Source organism: Amphiprion ocellaris, chromosome 23 (genome assembly GCF_022539595.1).
Source record: "Amphiprion ocellaris isolate individual 3 ecotype Okinawa chromosome 23, ASM2253959v1, whole genome shotgun sequence".
NCBI lineage: Eukaryota > Metazoa > Chordata > Actinopteri > Pomacentridae > Amphiprion > Amphiprion ocellaris.
In genome coordinates, this window is record NC_072788.1 from 20006829 (window position 1) to 20028743 (window position 21915).

Here is a 21915-nt window from a genome sequence, read left to right on the forward strand (position 1 = left end):
CACACTATATTTTTTTGTCCAGTTGTCCAAAATGCGCACAAAAAAAGTGAAGTACGTAGCTTGTAGATGTAGGTGTTTTACCACCTTTCAGCATTTGGAGGGTAATTTCGTTGTAAATATATGCTTTTAAAACATCCATGTATCCATTATCTATACACCACTTAATCCTCATTAGGATCGCAGGAGGGCTGGAGTCTATCCCTGATGACTTAGAGTGAAGACAGGGGACACCCTGGACAGGTAACCAGTCTATCACAGGGATACATATAGAGATAAACAATCACACACTTGCAAACATTTTTTGAAACACCAATTAATCTCAGCATGTTTTTGAACTGTGGGAGGAAGCTGGAGAACCCGGAGAGAAACCCACACAAGTACAGGGAGAACATGCAAACTCCATGCAGAAAGATTCCAGGCTCAGGCCAGGATGCAAATCAGGGATCTTCTAGCTGTGAGACCACAGTGGTAACCACCGATCCACTGTGCATCCTATACACACATCTGAGGTCCTTAAATTTATTTATTTATTTATTTATTCATTCATTTATTTATTTATTCATTTATTCATTCATTCATTCATTTATTTATTTATTTAAAATGTCATTAAATTTGAGCACAACGTGGTATAGAGAATCAACACTCTGCTTTAAAATCTCGTGCATATCTAAAAGCTCCAGACACCACTAACTAAGTGCACAGAAAGAAAAGTTTTATGTGCTGACAGCAAATGTTTCTATTTTCCGACAGTGCTTTAACGCAGCGTAGTTAGACGTCAGCATGGCCTCTGGTACGCGGAGAGGAAAGTCACGTGGCATGTAGGTCACATGATTTTTCTTTTTTTATTTCTTAAAGTCAACATTACAACAATAAATACGAAAGGTTTTGCCTCCACATCTGGTAATACACCGGATCAACAAATAAAATAAAAATCATATTTCTCCGTGTTGAAATAAATGACTTGGCTCATTGCTACTGAAGTCAGAAAGTGAGCTAAGGAGGGCTTTCAACATCCCGGAAACTTCTTGGCTCAATCAGAGTCACCCGACTGAACCAGTGACCAGAGGTTTGAACAGTAGCTGTAGTTTTCTGTCTCTTGTCTCAAAGAACAAGCAGAGTGTAATCATGCGTGGATTGATCTGTGGACCTAAACTCGCTGCGTGTGGGATCGTGTTGAGCATGTGGGGTGTCATCATGTTGGTGAGTGGGAATTCTCCAGGTCTTTTCTGTAATTTGGTTAATCTCGTAAATAACACCTTGATTTTCGAAAAGAAAGGATGACTTAGTTGAACCCACAACAGTTTTCCTCATAAAGAGTTTAATATGAAGTAAATGAGACAAACTACAAGTTAACAGCAGCAGCTGAGCTCAGCCTCCAACATGATCATCAGGTTGAATCAACAGTCACGAGATCCGTTGGACAAACTCTTTTTATGATCAACAATGTAATTAGAGTGAGTCGCAATAGTTTGTTTGTTTGTTTTGATTGGGGAAACAGTGACTCTAGTCTCTGACTTTGCCACTCTTTGCTAAATATCGTTGGATGCCAAATATTTTGAGGTGACTGGACACAGCTGTGTATTTGAAGCTGTTACAATCTGCAAAGTTGCATCTGAACAACTATTTGATGAATTAAAAGAACCAGCAGATAAATCAGTGATGGAAATAATAACTTGTGCCAGTGATAAATGTAATTCTTGAATTCTGTGAGCATAGTTTTTTTGTGTGTTGTGACAAACCAGGAAGTTGGGATGCTTTGTTTCATAAATTCCACATGCAGGAATGTAGGGTTCCTTAAAGTGTTTTTTTTTTTTTTTTTTTTAAATAGGTTTAGAAAAAGAAATCTATTTTATAGACATTTTTAATGTACATTTCAGACTGCAAGGTTCCTTCTGCTAGCAGTATTTGTGCTTTTCTCTTTAATGCTATTTATAATCCCAGCATCCTGTGTAAATAGAGTGCAATTAAAGAAAGTAGTCTGTTTAAATTAATGCAGTAAAATCTTACATTTTTGAATAATAATAGTATAGGAATAATAATAATAGTAATAGGAAAAGTCTTTTTTTTTTCAATATCATCAGCTTGTACACTTTAAAATTCATTAACTCTGCCATGTTGAGTGCCGGATCCATGAAGTGTCCCTCCTGTCTCCCAGGGCATGCTGGGGATTTTCTTCACAACACATTCAGCTGTGCTAATTGAAGATGTGCCTCTGGGTGAAGAAGACCTCATGCCAGAGTAAGGCCTCTGCTGTCACATATCACTCCAAGTCTCTGTCTGTGAGGCCAAATTTCATGTTTCTATGTCATTCCAACTCACTGCAGTTTGAGCTCTAGCATAAAAAGGAAAATAATAGACGTCGCCTCAAGTAGAAATCTCCTGGTTTAAACCTTTTAGCACTGAGCAAAAGGAAGCAGCTCAATCAACTAAAATGAAAGCAGCAGAAAGTGTGTTTCACGCCTGACACAGCCAAGCGTGTTTGCAGAACTTAACTGGAAACTGCATTTCCCCTTTTGTAGTTATGGTAAGAATTGTTTATAGTCAAACACAAGTTAGGTTGACATCTAAGGCTACTTAGAGTTTGCGCAAATCACGTCGTTAAATTTTCTAAATGCCTATTATGTATTTTTTATTTGAGAGAAAATTTGTGTTGCACAGTCCTAGTGTGAAGCTGAAAGCTGCTAATACACAGTACAGTTAAAGCACAGTTAACATGACCTTAAAACTGAGCTACCTACCCAACCATGGTTTTTGTGTAGCATCACACCGCTACTTCATACCATCTAGAGCAGTGCAAGAGTTGTCCTTCAAACAGGCCCCTCAAATTGCAGCTCTTTTAATGTTTCTCAAGGTGACAAAAGGGGTGATTTAGCTACTGTTTTAAAGAAATCTTTCATTGCAAGCAGATTCACCAAACTCCTTTGAAAAGCACAATAGAGTAGCAAAATACTCACCAAGCATTGTATTATTTACTACCTATATACCCTGTGCATAGTTGATTGATGACTTTTCTGAAAATCTGTCAATATAATGTACTGAATTCAATAATTTTATTTTCATTGGTGACTTTAACATTCATACTGAAAATCCCAGTGACAACACTGCAAAAGAAATTCTTGCCTTATTGGACACTTTCGAGTGATTACAGCATGAAACTGACCACTGATTAGTTATCAGTAAATGGCTTAGTACTCCTACTGTACATGCTAGGGATGCAGCACTGTCTGGTGCTTCTGAACGTTCTTTGCTGCATTTGTTTCTCAGTTTGATAAGACCAGATATGTCTGCATTTCTGTCCAAATCTGTGAAAATAAAGATGCGTTATTGTGAACACAAGTTTATGGAAGGTGTATGGAATTTGTCAATCACAAAAGTAAAATCTGAGGATGAGCTTTTTAGTCATTTTAATGCCAGAACACTCCAGGTTCATCATGCAATAGCACCTGCTAAGGTTAAAATGATCGTCTAGTCCGCCATTGTTGATAGGTTAACAGATTCCTGTTGCAGTCACTCCTGAATTCCTGTCAGCTGAAATATGTGAATTTGCAAATTTTTTTCATCAAAGAATCGAAAACATCAGATCAAGTGTTAGACCCAAAAGAGAGATTATGGTCCTAGTTCTCTTTGCAAAAACAAAGTTTTTTATGTCTGAATTCTCTGCAGGTCATAACAATATTCTCAAAGAAATAGTGCAGCAGCTTAAACTGTCTACATACTCATTAGATATTCTGCCAACAAGCTTATTATCTGTTTGGCAGTGGATTTGTTGCATATTGTAAATCACTCACCTCTCTTAGGCATCTCCCCGGCATCACTTAAACCTACAGCTATGAAGCTGCTGCAGGAAAAAAAGAAACCTGAATGCTTTAATACTAAATAACATGCCTGTCGGAAATCTTCCCTTCATAAGTAAGATTACTGAGCAAATCAATAACTCCTTGCAGACAAATAGCATCACTGACAGTTTTCAATTAGGTTTCCACCTACAACACTCGTGTGGATTTTAAATGACATTTGCCTCAGTAATTATTTCGGTAGTCTAACAGTCCAGGTGGCGCTAGAATCATGAAGTAGTACCAGATCTGACATAGAGCAAAAGTAGGAACTGTAAGCTGAATAGTTCAGTAGTTCATTGCATGGCCAAGACAGACAGACAACCAAGTACAGTCACACACATCTACGACCAATTTAGTATCACCATTTAACCTAACATGCATGTTTTTGTACTGTTAGAGGAAGCTGGAGCATCCAAAATAAACCCACAAAGGCAATGGAAGAACATGCAATCTCCATGTAGAAAAGCCTCCAGCCAACCAGTAGATTCAAACCCACGACCCCCGTTAGGTGCCAGGGAAGGCTTGCCATTCACCCTTCTTCCAGTCTTTATGCCAAGCATTTTTCCCAAAGTTTTGAGCTCTTCCTTTCAATTTCAGCAAAAAGGGAAGCATCAGCTGCCTTTGGTAAAATTAAATTGGTTTTGTGAGGATATGTACCTTTTTTTCAGACTGGATTGTTGTTGTCTGTCCCCTTAGTCCAAACCCCCCTCAGAAGATCTATGAATTGTACAACAAGGTGGGCTACAACTGCTTCATAGCAGCAGCTATCTACATCCTGTTTGGAGCATTCTCTTGCTGCCAGATGAGGCTCAACAAACAGAAGGTGAGTTCTTCCATTCAACTTCTGGATTTTTATTTATTTTATTTTAAGGTTATTGACTTTACTGAACGAGTCAGCAAAAATGTGAATGACAGAGGGGAGAAAAAGGATCAGTTTGAAAACTGAAAACAGGCCCATTTGCAAAATTTTCATTGTGTTGGAGTGAGTTTTAGTTCCACCAAGATGCTAAAATGTGATCTGGCAAAGTTACTTTGAGTAACAGATAATGCAAGGCTATTTTATTCATTGTTTTTGGCCACAAAAATTGTTATGTTAACATTTGAAAGACAGGGTTAACGTTATCGCTGTATGACACTGCATTATTTAGTGTCAGAGCCCCATCTCACTTCACACCCTTGCATCAATGCAGCAATCCCAAATTCAATGACACGGTTGCGATTTTTTCAGCTTTTACCTGGGGAATTTGTAATGATGGACCTGAAAATGTCAGTCTCCAAATGAAATGTTGCTCATTTGAAAATGAAGTTACATACTGCAGTTTAGAATAGATCATGTGCAAAAGTTAAATTTATGATGCAATAATGATTCAAAACCCTTAATCAGTGTAATATTTATTGTTTAATCAGATTGGTTCAATTACCACCTTTCATCTGTACTCTTGTGTTTTTACAGGAGTATCTGGTGCAGTAGTGCCATCTGCTGGACTGAAGAGCTCCCAGCGGTGCTCGAATAGAGAGATGAGTTTTGACTCGCCTGTTCTCTGATCACTGACTTATGCTGCAGGGTTTAAATGTCCTCGTCAGAAAAAAAAGGGACGCTGTGTGGAAACAGATCAATGTTTAATGTTTTTAAGACTAAGTTAATTCTACCTCTAATCACAAGTGCTTGAATTATTTGATTGTGGTAGTACTAACTACCCACTGGAGCTCAGTGAATGAGTAGTCTTGTTTAAACATTTAAAAGTTGTGGATTATTGTGTTGATTTGTTCTTGCATACTGCTGTGCTTTACAAGTGGATGTATCTCTGATTTTTGCCAGTATCCAATTGTGTTTGGAAGGCTAGTCCTTCAATTAAATTATTCATTTCTTTCAGCTTGGTTCCGTCTGTCTGTACAGTGTTTCAAACTGAAGTTAGTCTTTGTTCTAATCTCAACTGACTGCACTTCAGCTGCTGATTCTGAGCATTTGATGGACATCATCATGGCAACTGTGAGCCCCTGTACTGGTTCACTTACTCATTTTCTCTGGTTTTTGTACTGATGAGGGCTTTTTTCCCTCCCTGTTAAAGATTTTTTTTGTTTCCTTCCTACTGTTGCCGACTGCTTGCTCATAAGGAATCCAAAGGCAGCTTTGGATTGTTGGGTTCTCTGTTCCATGTTTAAAATATGTGAAGTGCCATGAAATTACATAGTTTGTGAATTGGCGCTATATAAATACAATTTAACAAAAAAAAAAATTAATAGAATATAGGTTTGGAGATATTAACATATTCCCTCAGTTGAGAATCTGCATCATTCATTGGAAATTGCAAGGAAACTAATTAGTGAATTGGAGTCCAAACCCATACCTCTAACACTGATAAAACATCCTCACATCCCATAGCAGAAAAGTCAGTGTTGCTAAATACTTAAAGAATTAAATCAGCCCAGGGTTAATATACTAGCTATAATGTGTGTAGTATCTGGCTTCCTAGTCCAACTCAGGTCTATGTCGAAAATGTACATTAGGGTCGTGGGGAGACGAGTCTATCCCAGCTGACTTCAGGTGAAGGCAGGAGACACCTGGACAGGTCACCAGTCTATCACTGGGCGTACATATAGAGACACCTACAGACAATTTAGAATCACCAATTAACTTGAGTATGTTTTTGGACTGTGGGAGGAAGCCAGAGAAAACCCACGCATGCACAGGGAGAACATGCAAAGTCCATGTAGAAAGATCGCGAGAAGGTGGGGACGCGAACTGGGGATCTTCTAGCTGCAAGGCGACGGTGGTAACCACCAAGGCCCTGAGCCCTCACCAGCCCTCTCCGAAGATCAACGTAAAAAATAATTTGATGTGAAAGTAACAACAAATCTCAGAAGTGTCAGGTCTGCACCAGACAGAGTGGTCCTGCAAGAAACAGTCTGTATTTCTATATAGTGATGCTGTTTTCTATGCGGCTGGGCAGGAGGACAAGGTACTGCAGCTGCAGTCCTTCATTCTGACTCAGGATGTGGCCCTCGATCTCCTTCAGTTCCATTCTGAACCTCTCAATCAGCTCCAGAGCTTGCTCCTCAGTGAAGTGGTCCTCAGTGTACTGGCCCATAGGAATCTAGGCAAAAGAAGATGGGAATTTGCATAAGACACAGGATTTTTTAAAAAAATGTTATTTCACGAAACCTAAGCAGTTATATTTTAAACCAACATTTCTTGTTACAACATAACAAGAAGATAGGTGTGGTCCATCTACCATGTCAGCTGCTGATATCATGAACCTGATCACAGTTCAAGCATGAACATTAAGCACATTATTGATTTTATTAAGGCAGCAGAAGATAATTTCTGCTGTTCGGCAAGACTTCAAGTTTAAAACGTACTGAAACATTAACGGGAGCATGATCAGCCCACTATAATATTTTAATTTTATTCTTACAGTGACTTTGAACATACACTGATTACAAAAATGTCAACATCTTTATTGGCCAAATGGGTCAACACATTCAAAGATTTTACCCTGGTGTTTACCTAACTCTCAGAATAGAAACACATGCATTTAAAAAGGGCAACAGGTTACAGAGGTCAAATGAGCATTTAGTGAGTGAGTGCAGTAATGAGGTATCATTTCCATCTGACAATGAAACATCATATATCTGATTCATTGTTGTATGTAGTGCTGCCAATTTGCCCCAAGAATTTTAATCTAAGTCAGGCTTTACTGTATCTACTATGATTTAACAACTTTACACCTTCTTGTATCTTTTAAATTGATAATATACAGATTTCTCTGACAAAAGAAAGTGTGTGTGGAAAAGAGACCTCCACTGTATTTTGTAAAGGCAAAAATCTCAGACTTCTTGAGACCTATCAAGCTTTTTATAGTCATTAAATCAGTAATAGATAGAGCCTGGCTGAGATTAAACCAAAAACTACATGCAAAAAAAAGGCATGAGGGGATGTCAGAAAATGCTTGTCTTCTAATTTTGGTGATGGAACCCTTTAACTTATCAGTGAAGCCAGCTTGCTAAAATTCAAGTTTGAAGCCCTCATGTAAAGTCTACGTGGAATCTGTTACCATAGAACCAGACAGATGGACTCACTGCGTCTGGTTGTGCTCGTCCCAGATGCCATGTGATAGCCATTTGCACACAGGATTGACTGACATCAGGAAGGCTGGCCATGATCATCTCCATAGTAACAAGATCTTTCTCTGTTGGTGGGGGGAGTCTCATGGTGCAGGGAGTGTTGGGAACCCAGGCACACCAGTCAAACTAAGGAAAATGATGTGTAGAAAGTTCATATAATAGACAGTGGACCTTCAAACCACCAGCACTATGCTGAGAGCTTTCGGCATCATATAGCATTTTTGGATACAACCATAAACATCAGTCACAATGTCAGTGTTGAGCACCTGTCCGTTATTAGTTGCAGCATGCTGGACTGTGCTGGTGAAGATGGCCACTGCCAGCAGAGTGGAGAGTTCCTCTCTGCTGCTTAGCTTACTGGACAGACCTGAAACACATATGGAGTTAACATCAATGATAAAAGCAATCCTTTTAAATAATGTTTGAAAATAATAATAGAAACAGTAAACATTTAAAAATTCCGACTAGATGGCCAAAACATTTTTAAGTTACCTTTATTTTGTGTATAAGCTGTATATATACTAAATTATCACTCAACAACTCTGAAAGAAATTACAAGACAAGAAGACATCCACTAGAATCAGATTTTGCCACGCACTTGCACCCCAATGACTGGACATGTCATAATAATGTCAAGGCCTGACTTTTCACCGTCTTTTTAATTAAATATATTTTGAACGGTATTTTAATTTTTTTTTCAAAGCTGCATAACAGAAATGTTCCTGGTTCAGTTCCAGAAGGAGACCACTGATGCTTGTCATTCCTGTCTGTATCTCTGTTGTCTATCATATGAAGCTGAATAAAATAACAATTTTGAATGGTTTTACATGATTGAAGCCATATCCTTGACCTATGCCTTTTCAGTTACTCTGATGAGCGCAAACATTATGGCCAACTGTCTGATATGCTGTTGGTCCTTTACCAACATCTATTGAGGCCTGAACTCTACAAGACCTCTGTAGCTGACACCAGGATGTCAGCAGTAGAGCCTTCACATCCTGAACTCTGTGAATGGAAACCACATCGGATCAGACTTGGTTCTGCACATTCCCCAACACCTGCCACTGGTTTTGTTTGGTCCATTTGCAGACCACTGTTGATAGGTACTCACCACAGTTAACCAGGAGCACCCAACAAAAACTTTGTAGTTTCTGGGATGATACAACCAGGCCGTCTCTCATTTACCATATAATACATCCCAGACCATGACGTGTGTCATTGTTGTGAGATACCTGAGACTATGAGCTTCATCTGTGATTGGTCGTAATGTTCTGGATCATCGGTATATGTGTTACTTGCTAGTGGAATAAATGCAATATATTTATGACTGACCAAAGTTGGGACACTCTGTGAAGCCTTCCTGTGATATGTCTCTGATCCAAGCTTGGAGCTCCAGGTCCCCCTGCACATCATGATCTGACTGGTAGTACAGACTCACCATACCAGAGACAAAACTGAAAGACGAGAGACAGTTAGTTGTCATTCATTCAGAAGGCCTTCATTAAAATCCATTGCATTAAGCAAAGACTACGAAACCCCGTGAAGGATGTGTTTGCTTCCTAGCACACTCCTCAGAAGTTTCCTTTTAACCTTCACAGCTTCCAAGATTTTAGCCAAAACTTTTTGGAATATTTGTTAACTCGTTTCTTACCAATGTTGGCACTATTACTTTTATAGTATGTAATGCACTGGAGTAAGAGGAAGCTGTCCACCAAGTTTCCGCCTTGTAGCTGTATGTTTTTGAGACTAATCACTGACCTTTTTTAGCATGTTTACCAAATTCCCATACACTGCCGCTCAAAAATATAAAAAAATAAAAGATATCTTAAAACTATTTTCCAAACATACTTAACATTTTAGCTTTGGAGCTTTGTTCCAACTTCAACTTCAAGCATGTCAGACTAACAGTGTGACAAAAACCTATGAAATACATGGTAATAATAAGTAACAACAGAAAAAAAAAGTTTTTGCCATCAGCAATCATATTACTGAAGGAGAAATAGAATAGCAATTTATTTCACCTCAGAAATAAATGCCTTCAATAACCTTTTATAAATTTGTGTGATAAACTTTAGAAAATACAGAAAGCAGGTTGCTGCTTTAGAATAAAGAAAGCTGTTTTTTTTTTTTTTTTTTTAATTGTTTACTCCTACTACGAGTAAGTTTAAATGAGCTCACAACTATGGGGATGTTTTTCATTCACTTTATTGATTAATTATCTTCTGGAATTAATTGGCAAAATAAAATTTGCAGTGTTTCTGCAAAATGTGCAACCAAACACAGCCAGATCCAACCTTTTTCTCTGAAATGTAATAAAGTGGAAATGTAATAGAAAAGACCCAAGTAAAATATCTCAACTTTGGACCTAAGCATAGCATGTTAATGGTTGTACTGAGATACTTTTCACCCAGTGCTTGATATTTAATCCTCAATACTATAAAACATTGAAATTAAGTAAATATGAGATATTGTATAGCTGCCCTGCCCATATATTCCATTTGATTTCCAGACCATGACCACATTTCTGAAGATAAAGATGCTCTTCATTGCTGTATTTACTCTTCCAAACATTTTTTATTTTTCAGAATAAATCACATTCAGAACCAGTGTGCTGTCAGATGCAAGTATTAGCATGTTGTCTACCTGTGTATGGCCTCCCACAGCATCAGACTGTGTTGTCTGTAGAAATAGTTTGGCAGCTGGGACACTCCTCTGTCAGTGAAATCAGTGTGGGGCTTAAGGGAGTGATAGGTGAGCACCTTGTACTCCCTCTGGGCCAGAATCAACAGGCCATCGCCCCCTGTGGACACAACCTACACACAAATATGACCATCACTGGAATGACGAGGACCATCTTTATGATCATCCTTAAGATTGTTTAATACAGTGAGTGAGTGAGATTATTGTTTCTTTCATTCATCAGATGAATAAATGGAGGGTCTCCTAGCATTTACAGCCTCTGGCAAGATATATTAAGGGTTCATTAAATAAGCTCAACTCTTAGAAAATCTATTTCAAATGAACTGTCTCAGAGTGGAATACCCGTTTGAAGATGCCATTAGCAGAGATGAGCTGCGTACGCCCTCTACAGTTGATCTCTAGAGTGTAGCGCAGATGAGGGGCCAGGAGCTGCAGCAGAAACACAAATAAAACTCACCAAACTGCACTTGAAACAAAATAGCATCAGCTCTCAAACAGAAATCAAATTATCTAATGATGATAGAGTTTTAAGTAAACGGTTAAAAAAAAATCCAACATAGAACAGAGTTAGAAATATGCCTTTGATGTTCTTACAGGCCCCAAAACCTCAGCAGAACAGGCTTTAGGTACTTTATGTTTTTGTGTTCTGTGTGGAGTTTGCATATTCGCCCTGTACATGTGTGGGTTTTCTCCGGGTACTCCGGCTTCCTCCCGCAATCCAAAGACATGCTGAGGTTAATTGGTGATTCTAAATTGTCCATAGGTGTGAATGTGAATCTGATTGTTTGTCTCTATGTGGCCCTGTGATAGACTCCCCCTGCCTTCACCCTAAGTCAGCTGGGATAGACTCTAGCCCCCTGCGACACTAATGAGGATGAAGCAGTGTATAGATGATGGATAGATGGATGGATGGATGGATGGATGGATGGATGGATGGATGGATGGATGGATGGAACCTTCCCACCATTGCAGACTGCTTGCTCATATGAAGTCCAAAGGCAACTTTGGATTGTTGGGTTTTCTGTTCTCTGTTTTTAATTCATAAGGTCTGTACCTTACTATGTGATGTGCTTTGAGATGACATATGCCTAATATAGTTAATTTATTTTAACTATAGAAAAGAGAAAATCATAGACAAAGGCCAGTTTCAAATATAATCTTGTTTCAAATAAAGCTTTGATTCTCTCTGCATTTTAAGTAACTATTACAGGCATGGATGAAAATGATGATTCCAAATAATATAAAATTGATGTAGATACTTACTTTATATATAGGGTGTACAGCAGGCAGCTGTCTCAGAGTAGCCACACAAAACACCTCTACCACGAGATGGGTCCTCAGTAGGTGAGACAGCAGCTGGAACACCTGGAATTCAGCGTGACGCACCCACATTTTAGCCAACAGCCAAGCCAGAGGTGGGTCTCTGGGCAAAAAAATAGGGGTGTCCAGACCTGGAGTCTGCTCAAGCTGAGGAGGAGGAGAACTATTAGAGACAATCCAGTTCCTCTACATAAAAAGAAACATGAACTTTACATACAAAGAACCTTCCAGGCCATGTGAAGTTCAGATATCACTCATCAGTTGTCCTGCTGGTGTATTGTATCTACTTCAGTGAATGTGTCAGCGGAGGTGGCAGCTATTCAGTTCATAATTCTCAGCGGTATTTACATAAAAATGTTTTCAGGGTTACATTTAGTATTTGCAGGTATTCATTGGGCTTTTCCACATTGTCACAGTTTTGTAGGATTATATTCAGTTTTTTAATGCTGTAAATAAATGTTCAAAGAGGTTTATATTTCGTATTTTCATATTTCTATTTAGTTGACCTGTAACTATTTTACCAACAGTATTCCCATAGCTTCATTTAATATTTTTAATCTTTTGTTTTTTTTTTGTTTTTTTTTTTTTTTTTAACATGTTTTCAAGATCAGAGGTTTTCACCCAAGGTTGCTAGATTTTAATTTCTATTTTCACATTGTTATTAGATGTACACTCAGTATCTTCTGCTTTTAATTAAGATTATTATATGGACCAGTCACATGTTTTCTGTAAGCATTCCTAGATTTTTTACTTTTCATGAGATTTCAATAGTTTTAAATGTGATAGTCACAGGCTGTAATTTCTTCTTTAGATGTTTTTAAATCAAATATTCTTAATTTAATATTCAACCCTTTCACTAATAAAGTCTGAAAAAAAACTCATACTATTGTTCTTCATAACTTAACTAAGAGATTTAGTTTGTAAGAAAATCATTTGTTTACAGCCACTGGTCAAGTTTCACAGAATATAATTTGAGTCATTGCAGGCATCCAGATTAGAGACATCCATGTTCAGCTCATTCATTTAGCATTTCTGTACAGGTTGAGAGGCATAATGGGTGTGTATTATATACCTGTATAGCAATAGGTATAAGTCCTTCATTTGGATGTTGGTACAAGAGACAGAGTGGAGCAGCGATGTACTGAGGTTTACCCTCGATCGTGTTGGAAGGAATCCCATCCAAAATGGCATAGTCTAGCAAGTATATATTCCCTGCCTGGACAGAAGTGAAGCAGAAAAATCAGAAGCAAGGACACTGAAGGACAAAATTCTACAGTTAATAATGTATAGTGTTACACTAAAATCTGTAAAGACTGTAAAGACAGATGCTATTCTCCACCTTAAGTTCTTTGTCCAGGTTGGTTCCTGCAGCCATGGAGCTCTGCACCATGTCTGGTGTGACAGCTAAGTTTTCTGGGAGCTTCATGCACCTCCGGATCATTCTTGGGTTGGAGCCATTCAGACACTGGTAACCAAAGAACCAGTCCTCCTTCCAGTGCTCCATACAATACTCTGAGTTACACACATGACTGGGTAAGTATTTAACACTGGAGGTTTCTCTATTTGTATGCTCAGCAGGCTGTAATGGACAGATTTCTAATAGAACACAGTTTTGCTGACAGAGATGGTCATAATGGTAAGTCTTATCAATTTATTGTTTTTACTTTTGCATTAGAAATTTCAATATGTAAATAGAAAATTATCAAGTTTTTTTTTGTTAGTTTGCATTTTCCCCACCAGGTTTTGTGAAGGGTGTTTAGAGTGTATTTACGCACCAGCTATGGGGCTTCGCAGCTTCCAAAAGATCCGTTTGAAATCATCCAGGTCATTCCAAGACTTCCCAAACCTGATTGCTAGCTTCTTCAGAGACAACTCCAGCAAGCTGATGAGAAGGAAGGGGGCATTTCTGCTTGTTTTTAAATGGTGCACATTTACCTACCAATTTGTGTGTGTGTGTTTACCACCTACGCATATTGTAAAGAATGTTCAAAGTCGCTCCTCTTCTCATTGTCAAAGCGGGCATCTTGGGGCAAATCTGCTTCTGTTTTGGCTTCAATACATCTGGGGATCCCTGGAGCCCATGTTACCCATCTGATGCACAAAACACGCAGAATAATACAAAAATAAACTGGGTATAAACAATATGAAACATGTGAAACTATGTCTTTTTGTTGTTTCATGAGTTGGACCTGTAAGTCTTCTGTCTCTCCTGCAGCTCTGTCTTCCTGTGGGCCAGCAGCTGAGGTAAAGAGTCATCCATCTGTGTCTTTGCTACAGAAGCAGGAGAGGAGGGAGTTGGGAAAATGCACATTATGTCTATTTGAATGTAATCTGTACTGATGACTTCTGGGAACTGAAATTTTTTGTTGTTTTTTTCCATCAATTTTCATCTAGTATCAACATGCGATCCTGTGTCTGGGTAATAAAATCTGATCCACAGTTCTCTGCATTTATGTCTCCGCAGCACTGTGATCAAATCTTAAAGTGTAAATTAGTTAAACAGCACTGGTGAGCTTTTCAACAAACATGGCGTGTTCCAGATTAGATGACGCAATAGCACTAACAGTTAGCATTTATTCTTACATAGCTAACCTGCTACTATTTGTAATTTCTTTGGGTTTGGGGTGGGGTGGATTAATAAAATGGGTTACATGGGTTTAATTGTTATCTCCTAAAAATGAAGCAAAGCAGATTTTAAGTTGTACATTACCAAACCTTAATATTTGGCATGTGTTTTTAAGTTTTTCATTCATCTTTTACTGCATCAACTTGCAGTTTTTTTCTTACAATGCTCTGAGACAAGTCATGCATTGTGGCTAGCTATTTAGCCATTTGTCAACATCATTTGTGTATCTCAAATAAATAGGGTACTGACAGAATGAAAGTGTTTTGTGGGAAGCTGATGTTCCTTCAACTTAGATTAAAGAGCATGACACATTTTAATGCTGACTGAAATCTTCCAGATCTATCCAAGATCTCTCTGAAATGTCCCTGTTGAAATGAATTTAAGAGTTGTCCAAACCTGAAGACTGACAGGAATTGTATGGGCTCTCTGGGTCTGGCGTTCTAAACCTGGACCCATTTTCCCTCACAGTCCAAACGAACACCCTTAGAAGCCTTAAACTGCACATGAGCCAACCATCATATTGAGCCAGAACAAAAAGATCTCTAGATTCTCACCTAACAGTGCAATGCAATGTAAATGCCACTGGTGGATCAGTTTGAGGTTGGCTACCTTACTCAAAGCACCTCAAACGCACCTTTATGGTTCAGTAATAAGGGATAATTCTGTAGGCTTTGATTGTTTCCTACCTGTTCCCTCTCTTAAGTCAACCGTGACGTCTCCTATAAGCCATCTGTAACAAGGGAAAATCAGCACTTTGTCTCCACTTGGGGGCTCCACTTTGACATACTGACAGAACCAGTTATCTTCCACCCAGTACTTCTGTTTTTCCAGTCTGACCAATAACACTGAACCTAAAGGTGAAGGGCTGGTCACCTTGTACTGATCCACCTGCAGGAAAATGAAGACATGAATGGAGGAAAAGACAGTATTGCAAGCTTTATGACAAACTACTGAATTCCAACAAGTAGCTTCATTCACTGAAATATTCTAACAACGTGCAAAATTACTGTCAATTTGAACGATTTACATATTTATGCCACAGTCAATCATTTATTTTTCATGCATTAATGACTAACCACAGATCACATGCTCAAAAAATTGCACTTATGGACCAGAAAAAAAGACTTTCAGTGTATATTAAGTGAGTAATTATGAGACATGTAGCTCTATGATGATGAGTTTCAGTGGATTCTGTAATATGATTAACTAACGACCTCTTACTTCCAACTGCTCTGTAAAGCATATGTACTTTCACATACTACGTATCTGATTTGCAGCAGTTGGAAGCTGCCAGCCTTACTGGCAGGCACAGGCAATGGGGGGCGATATGGCAAATTCACAATAAAGATTCACTGTACAGAAGGTGATTGAATCAGTAATGTCAGTAGCCACTGAAATGGGCCCTAATGGGAAATGGAAAAACAAGGTCACTGGTGTAATATGGTTTTAAAAATAACTATTTATTTGTGGCACCAGCAAATATAGTGGTACCTGATGAGAGATGTGAACACTGCAGGAATTTTCCTGTCAGAGACATATTTAATGGTTGGCCTGTAGTGTGAGCCGTGCATATAAATAAAATCAAGATAAATGGAATAATGTGATACAAAGTATGAATTTGTAGTTAAAACTTATTCAATAAGTAGCTTGGTTAGGTTCAGAATATTAGTGTTATTGTGAGATGTTTCAGTGTTAATTGTTCAAAGTTACGTTTACGATTTACAATTTTTTGCCTTCCAATTCACTTTGAGTGTATACATACAGCACAAGTCCATTGCAGGCTATGTAGATCATCTTCAAATAAATAGTGGATGGACCACCGGGAAGCATTTGACATAATTTTCAATAGCTATGGCAATTGTCAATGATTCAGATCCAAGGTTTAATGTCAGGTTTTGTTGTGTTGTTTGTTTCTGTTTTGCATTAAACATTTAAGCAGATTGTCTTCAGTTCAGTCTGGAACTATTTAAGAAAGTTCAGTCTATTGCTTGGTCAAACTGTTACATTAGGTGCAATAGGAAACTAAGCCTTTATTAGCACTGTTTGTAAGCCCTACAGCTGTCAGTCATAAACTGCATCTATAACTGTATATATAATCATTTCTGTAATGTTCTGGTCTTTAATAAGCTTTAATCCAGTATGTAATTTGCAGAAAGGACCATTGTCAGCTGTCACACATAAAACCTGGATAAACGCAAGAAAAGCCAAAGCCACATTGGTTTCTACTGCTTTACTATTCCTACTTTAACACACTTACTGCTCCTCGACAGAAATCCAGTCCAGGGTTGTCCAGCAGGGTGCGCTCACTCTCCCCTTTCTCCCCCACCAGGGTCACAAAGATGTAGTTGTTGGTGCCTGAATACTCTGAGGTACCAGTTGCTATTGTCACAGTGTAGACTTCCATCTAAGTAAGGACACACACACACACACGCACACACACACACACACACACACACACACACACACACACACACACACACACACACAGAGAGAGAGAGAGTATGTTGATGAATAAGTGTTAAACTGACAACACCTGTGCACTTGAAGGTAAAGCCTGATGCTCATGTTAATAGGAGGCATTTTGTGACATTAGTTTCAAATGATTAACACTCGAATTAGTCTATTCAACGGATTTATTTATTTTAACGGATTCATAAAATTAAGCCTACAGCTATTTAATCTCTATGGATAAACATCTGAAGTAAAATGTTCAGTGGGAACTGCCCAGCTGAGCCTCACCAGGAATTACATCAGTATTAAAATATGTATGTTCAGTCCTGTCACAGGAAGTAGTGGGTTGTTTATGCAGCTGGCTGAAAATGAGGGACATGGAGTTTGGGTTGGTGGGCGACTGTATAGTACATACGATTTAAAGCAAAACTATGTTTTAAAAGTACAGAAAGTATATTAGTACTCATAAGAAACAAAGTTAGATTCCCACACAGCTAAACTAATGTAACAAGATTATGTCCAGTTTGTCTTTCAAACCAACAACTAAATAAGGAAAGTATGGTTTAACTTTGCTGACATGTTCAGAGCATCATCTGACGTGTGATGACTTGTCCTTTTTATCACCATAGACCATGTGGCCAATCTGACAGATCTGTCAGAATCTGTCAGATAGGCCACGCCCCCCGCTGTCCGGTGCTCTCTGGGGGATGGAGTCCCAGGTATTAGAGGGTGTTGGGCCCCTCGTCCATGGAACTGCTCGCCCACTTCCTCATCTCGATGGCCTCCTTGATCCATCGTTTGTACTTGTTGGCCTCCGATGTTATGATCCTCCCCTGTCCCAGTCCATGATGTGATTATTTCTTTTGCAGTCATCCGTGATGGCTGATTTTTTGTTTTCTTGATCAGCCTTTTCTTTTTGTGTTTGTGTGAGTCGTCCAAATGTTTCCTTTTCACATTCTGTCTGGTGTTCCTTTTTTCTAGTGTTGTATGATCTACCTGTTTCACCAATGTGTGTTCTCGCATGATTTGCACAGAATTTCATATATGATGTATTTATTGTCCAGTTCTGTTTTGTCTTTTGGATGAACGTCTCTGCTCTTCAGATAAAAGTCCATAGGAGTTTTACCAAAAAAAAAGAAAATGTTTTTTAATTTGTTTAAAAAGTACCATTTTGTTTATCAGCTGATCTATGGTCTGCTACTTAACAGTTAACACGAGCAAATGTGTTACACAGCCCCCAACAATAACAGATCGGCTGAGACGGCAGCATTAAAATAACAGTTTACAGGAAACCTACACAGACGGACCAGCACTTCCTCTGGACATCAGAACATCCCCACTTAGCAGTCGACGCACGTCAGCAAGGCAAAACCATACTTTCCTTATTTAGTTGTCAGTTTAAAAGTAACGCAGTTCTATAACTTTAGTTTAACTTCTACTGCTAAATTTTACCTTTTCTAAAATTGTCAGCTATGACCACAGCAAGATGATGTCAACTACAAGACATCACTGACACACTCCACAGTAGTGGGTGGTAATAATGCGTTATTTAACCTCCTTGTCTATCATTCCAGGTAGGTAGCCTCAATTAAACTCTAGAGGGCTAGTTATCAGCTGACTCTTTCAAATTTGTTGTTTACCATTTCAGCTTTGTGCATAATGGCATGGCTGAAATACAGTTAAGATTGTTGTATGCAAGCTATTCCATTATCTAGTTCTATATAGATAGATACATTATATTGATAAAAGTATTGGGACGTCTGCCTTTACATGCACATGAACTTTAATAACATCAGACTTTCCACAAAGTCTAGGAATGTGTTTATGGGGATTTTTGACCATTCTTCCAGAAGCGCATTTGTGATTTCAGGCACCGATGCTGGACCAGAAGGCCTGGCTGTCAGTCTCCGCTCTAATTCATCCCAAAGGTGTTCTATCGGGTTGAAGTCAGGACTCTGCGCAGGCCAGTCAAGTTCCTCCACAACAAACTCGCTCATCCATGTCTTTATTGACCTTGCTTTGTGTACTAACGTCAGTCATGTTGAACAGAAGGGGCCGTCCCCAAACTGTTCCTACAAAGTTGGGAGCATGAAATTTTCCAACAACTGGTTACGCTGCAGCATGAAGAGTTCCTTTCACTGAAACTAAGGGGCCAAACCCAACCCCTGTAAAATAACTCCATACCACAATACCCCCTCCACCAAATTTTACACTTGGCACAATGCGTTCAGGTAAGTACCATTCTCCTGGCCAAACCCATGCCTAGGTGCTCAATTTTATACACCTGTGGCCATGGAAGTGATTGGAACACTTGGATTCAATTATTTGGAGGGGTGTCCCAATCAGTGTAGTGTGTATCTATACACCACTTAATTCTCTGTAGGGTCATGTGGGGGGCTGGAGTCTATCCCAGTTGACTGGGGACACACTGGACAGGTCGCCAATCCATTGCAGAGCCAAATAGAGAGACTCACATTCACACCTACAAACAATTTGGAACCACCAATTAACCTTAGCATGTGGTTGGACTTGGGCATGAAGCCGGAGCACCCAGGGAAAAGCCATGCATGCACAGGGAGAACATGCAAACTCCACACAGGCTGAGAAATGAGCCCAGGACCTTCTAGCTGTGGGGCAACAGTGCCAACCACTATCCAGGTATTCTTCAAAAAAGGAATAAACTGTATTAGTCACGTACTTTGTGACTGCCAGGCTGATATAACAGTTTCCTGGTAATGTGCAAAGCAACCTGATGCAAATGAGCTGATAAAACAAACAGATACGTGGCGTGAAGCAAATTTGAAAGTCCTTACACCCGTGGCAGCATGTGACTGAAACCAGCTGCTGTGAGCATCATGAGATATAATGTACTTGAATGTCATGTCCATTTTGACAGTACTGTAGCACATATGTTAACTTGCGTCATGGTACAAGTTGACAGATTGTACACATTTTTCCCATGATATGCAGTCAAAATTAATTGACCCATAATGACTCTGGAGAATCTGGGACACTTGAAGATCTAGGATGCTGCAACAGTTGACTGTTTTGATCTGCTCCTAATCCAACTTCATGTCCTGAACCAGAGCAATCTGGTAAGATTATATGGCAGAAAGGTGAATTCAAAACATGTGTACGAGACATTTCCATAAATTGCTGTGTTTTGTTCTTGTTGTGTACTTTGAACCAGCATGTGACCTCTGCCCCAACAAAGTGTAAAAAGGAAGTGAAAAGAAGGTGGTACACATTGTTGTTTAGTAAAAGGAGGATAGGAGTTTGCTGATATGGGGCAGAATGAAAAGATGGCCCAGAGTCTTTAAAGGCTACATGGAGAGAGGTCGTACAACATCAAAAGAAACTCCAAATACACTGTAGCCACTGTACAAGAGTTTTTGGAGAAGAAAAGTGTAAGTGAAAACCTTGGGCAGTTGTGTCCCTTGAATGGAATCCAATAGAACACCTGTGGAATATTTCAAAGTGATAAGTAGGGCAACAAAGCATGTATGAAAAAAGGCAGAACATCTCCTCACACACCTGTGAAACATTCATGTCATGTAACATTCATGTCATCAAAAATAAAGGTGAACACACTAATATAAAAAAATAATGATAATTTTAAAAAGGATTTTCACAAAGGAATGAAAATGCTCATATTTGATAATGGAGACCGGAACAAAATTTCATATCAATGAAATCAAATTTAAAGTCTTTTATGGCTTCACCTCTAATATTAAGCTATTTAACTAAAAAATAACTTTGTGGACGAAGAGCATACACATTAGAACTTGTCCAGAGTAAATAATGACAGTTTGCTGTACAAGATTGCAATCAGTTGTAATAAAGTGTCTGAAGAATTAAACAACAGCAAAACACACACACACACACACACACACACACACACACACACATGCACAGAAACCCTACCTTGGCACAGTGTTTTGTTCACAGCTTGGTATCACTTCGCTGTCTCTCTTTTCCTGTAGACTTCCTTTGGTTCTGTTTGTATTTTTGCACTTAATTCTCTTGTTATCTCAATTCTGCATTTTGTTTCTTCTCTTTTTCTCACCGTTGAAATAACTCACAGGACTCTGCTTTCTACAGTTTTCTAGCCAATGTGGCATTTCTGCATGCAAAAATCCTCTTCTGCTTCTGTAGTCAGTTTGAATCTTTTCAGCAGGACTTTCTGCAGCCCACTCACTGCCTCACAGCTCCTCCTCTTCCCTCACTCAGTCTTCTACATACAGAGAGAGAGAGAGAGTAAGTGAGAGAGAGAAAGAAAGAGAGACATAGAGACCGAGGAAACTAAAAAAGTGAAATTGGGTCATTATCTGTGGCGCACAGTGTCAGATAAGATCCATATTACATAGCAGCATACCAGCAGCACCTGTGAAACCTTCTTATTCAGAAACAGAATTTCATGAATTACAGTGTTACAAGTTAAGAAATGCACTAAAGTTAGGGGGACATATGAGATAAAGTAACTTTAGAGTGACATAGAGGAAACTTCTCCTTATGCAACCCGGGGATTTTTTCATTTTGGCTGTTAACTTCGACTTGCTATTGCACCCTCTACTAAATACCTAAACCAGCTAAATAGAATTAGAAGTCTCCTGATCAGTTCACACAGCCAGCTGTATGTTTCTCAATGTTGGGAATACACATTCCTGAATTATAGAGCTCATATGTTCTAACACCACCACAGATATCACATCATTTTGGCACAAAGTTACATTTGGTCCTAACTTGCTTACTTGTGTTCCTGCAGCATCTTTTGTAGTGAAAAAAAAGATATTTAAGTCATCATTTATTATTTTTTCCAAAGCTACCTGATGCATTTACACATCACAATTCCATCTG

The 21915-nt window shown here is 38.8% G+C and overlaps 2 protein-coding genes across 2 annotated transcripts; one reads left to right on the plus strand and one right to left on the minus strand.

The window, feature by feature from the left end:
* Positions 1-876: 876 nt before the first annotated feature.
* Positions 877-5709, plus strand: rnaseka (ribonuclease, RNase K a). The gene is made up of 4 exons (XM_023263622.3): positions 877-1200; positions 2156-2238; positions 4533-4659; positions 5290-5709. Exons 1-4 carry the CDS (start codon positions 1126-1128, stop codon positions 5305-5307), a joined length of 303 nt encoding a protein of 100 aa, XP_023119390.1. The 5' UTR covers positions 877-1125; the 3' UTR covers positions 5308-5709.
* alox12 (arachidonate 12-lipoxygenase) lies at positions 5217-21233 on the minus strand. The gene is made up of 15 exons (XM_023263614.3): positions 20983-21233; positions 16865-17011; positions 15294-15495; positions 14171-14252; positions 13950-14072; positions 13757-13863; positions 13321-13493; positions 13054-13197; positions 11925-12128; positions 11004-11090; positions 10605-10774; positions 9294-9415; positions 8228-8328; positions 7917-8087; positions 5217-6931 (listed from the first exon to the last, which is right to left on the minus strand). The coding sequence occupies exons 2-15, from the start codon at positions 17009-17011 to the stop codon at positions 6752-6754; spliced, it is 2013 nt and encodes a 670-aa protein (XP_023119382.2). The 5' UTR covers positions 20983-21233; the 3' UTR covers positions 5217-6751.
* Between the last annotated feature and the right edge of the window lie 682 nt (positions 21234-21915).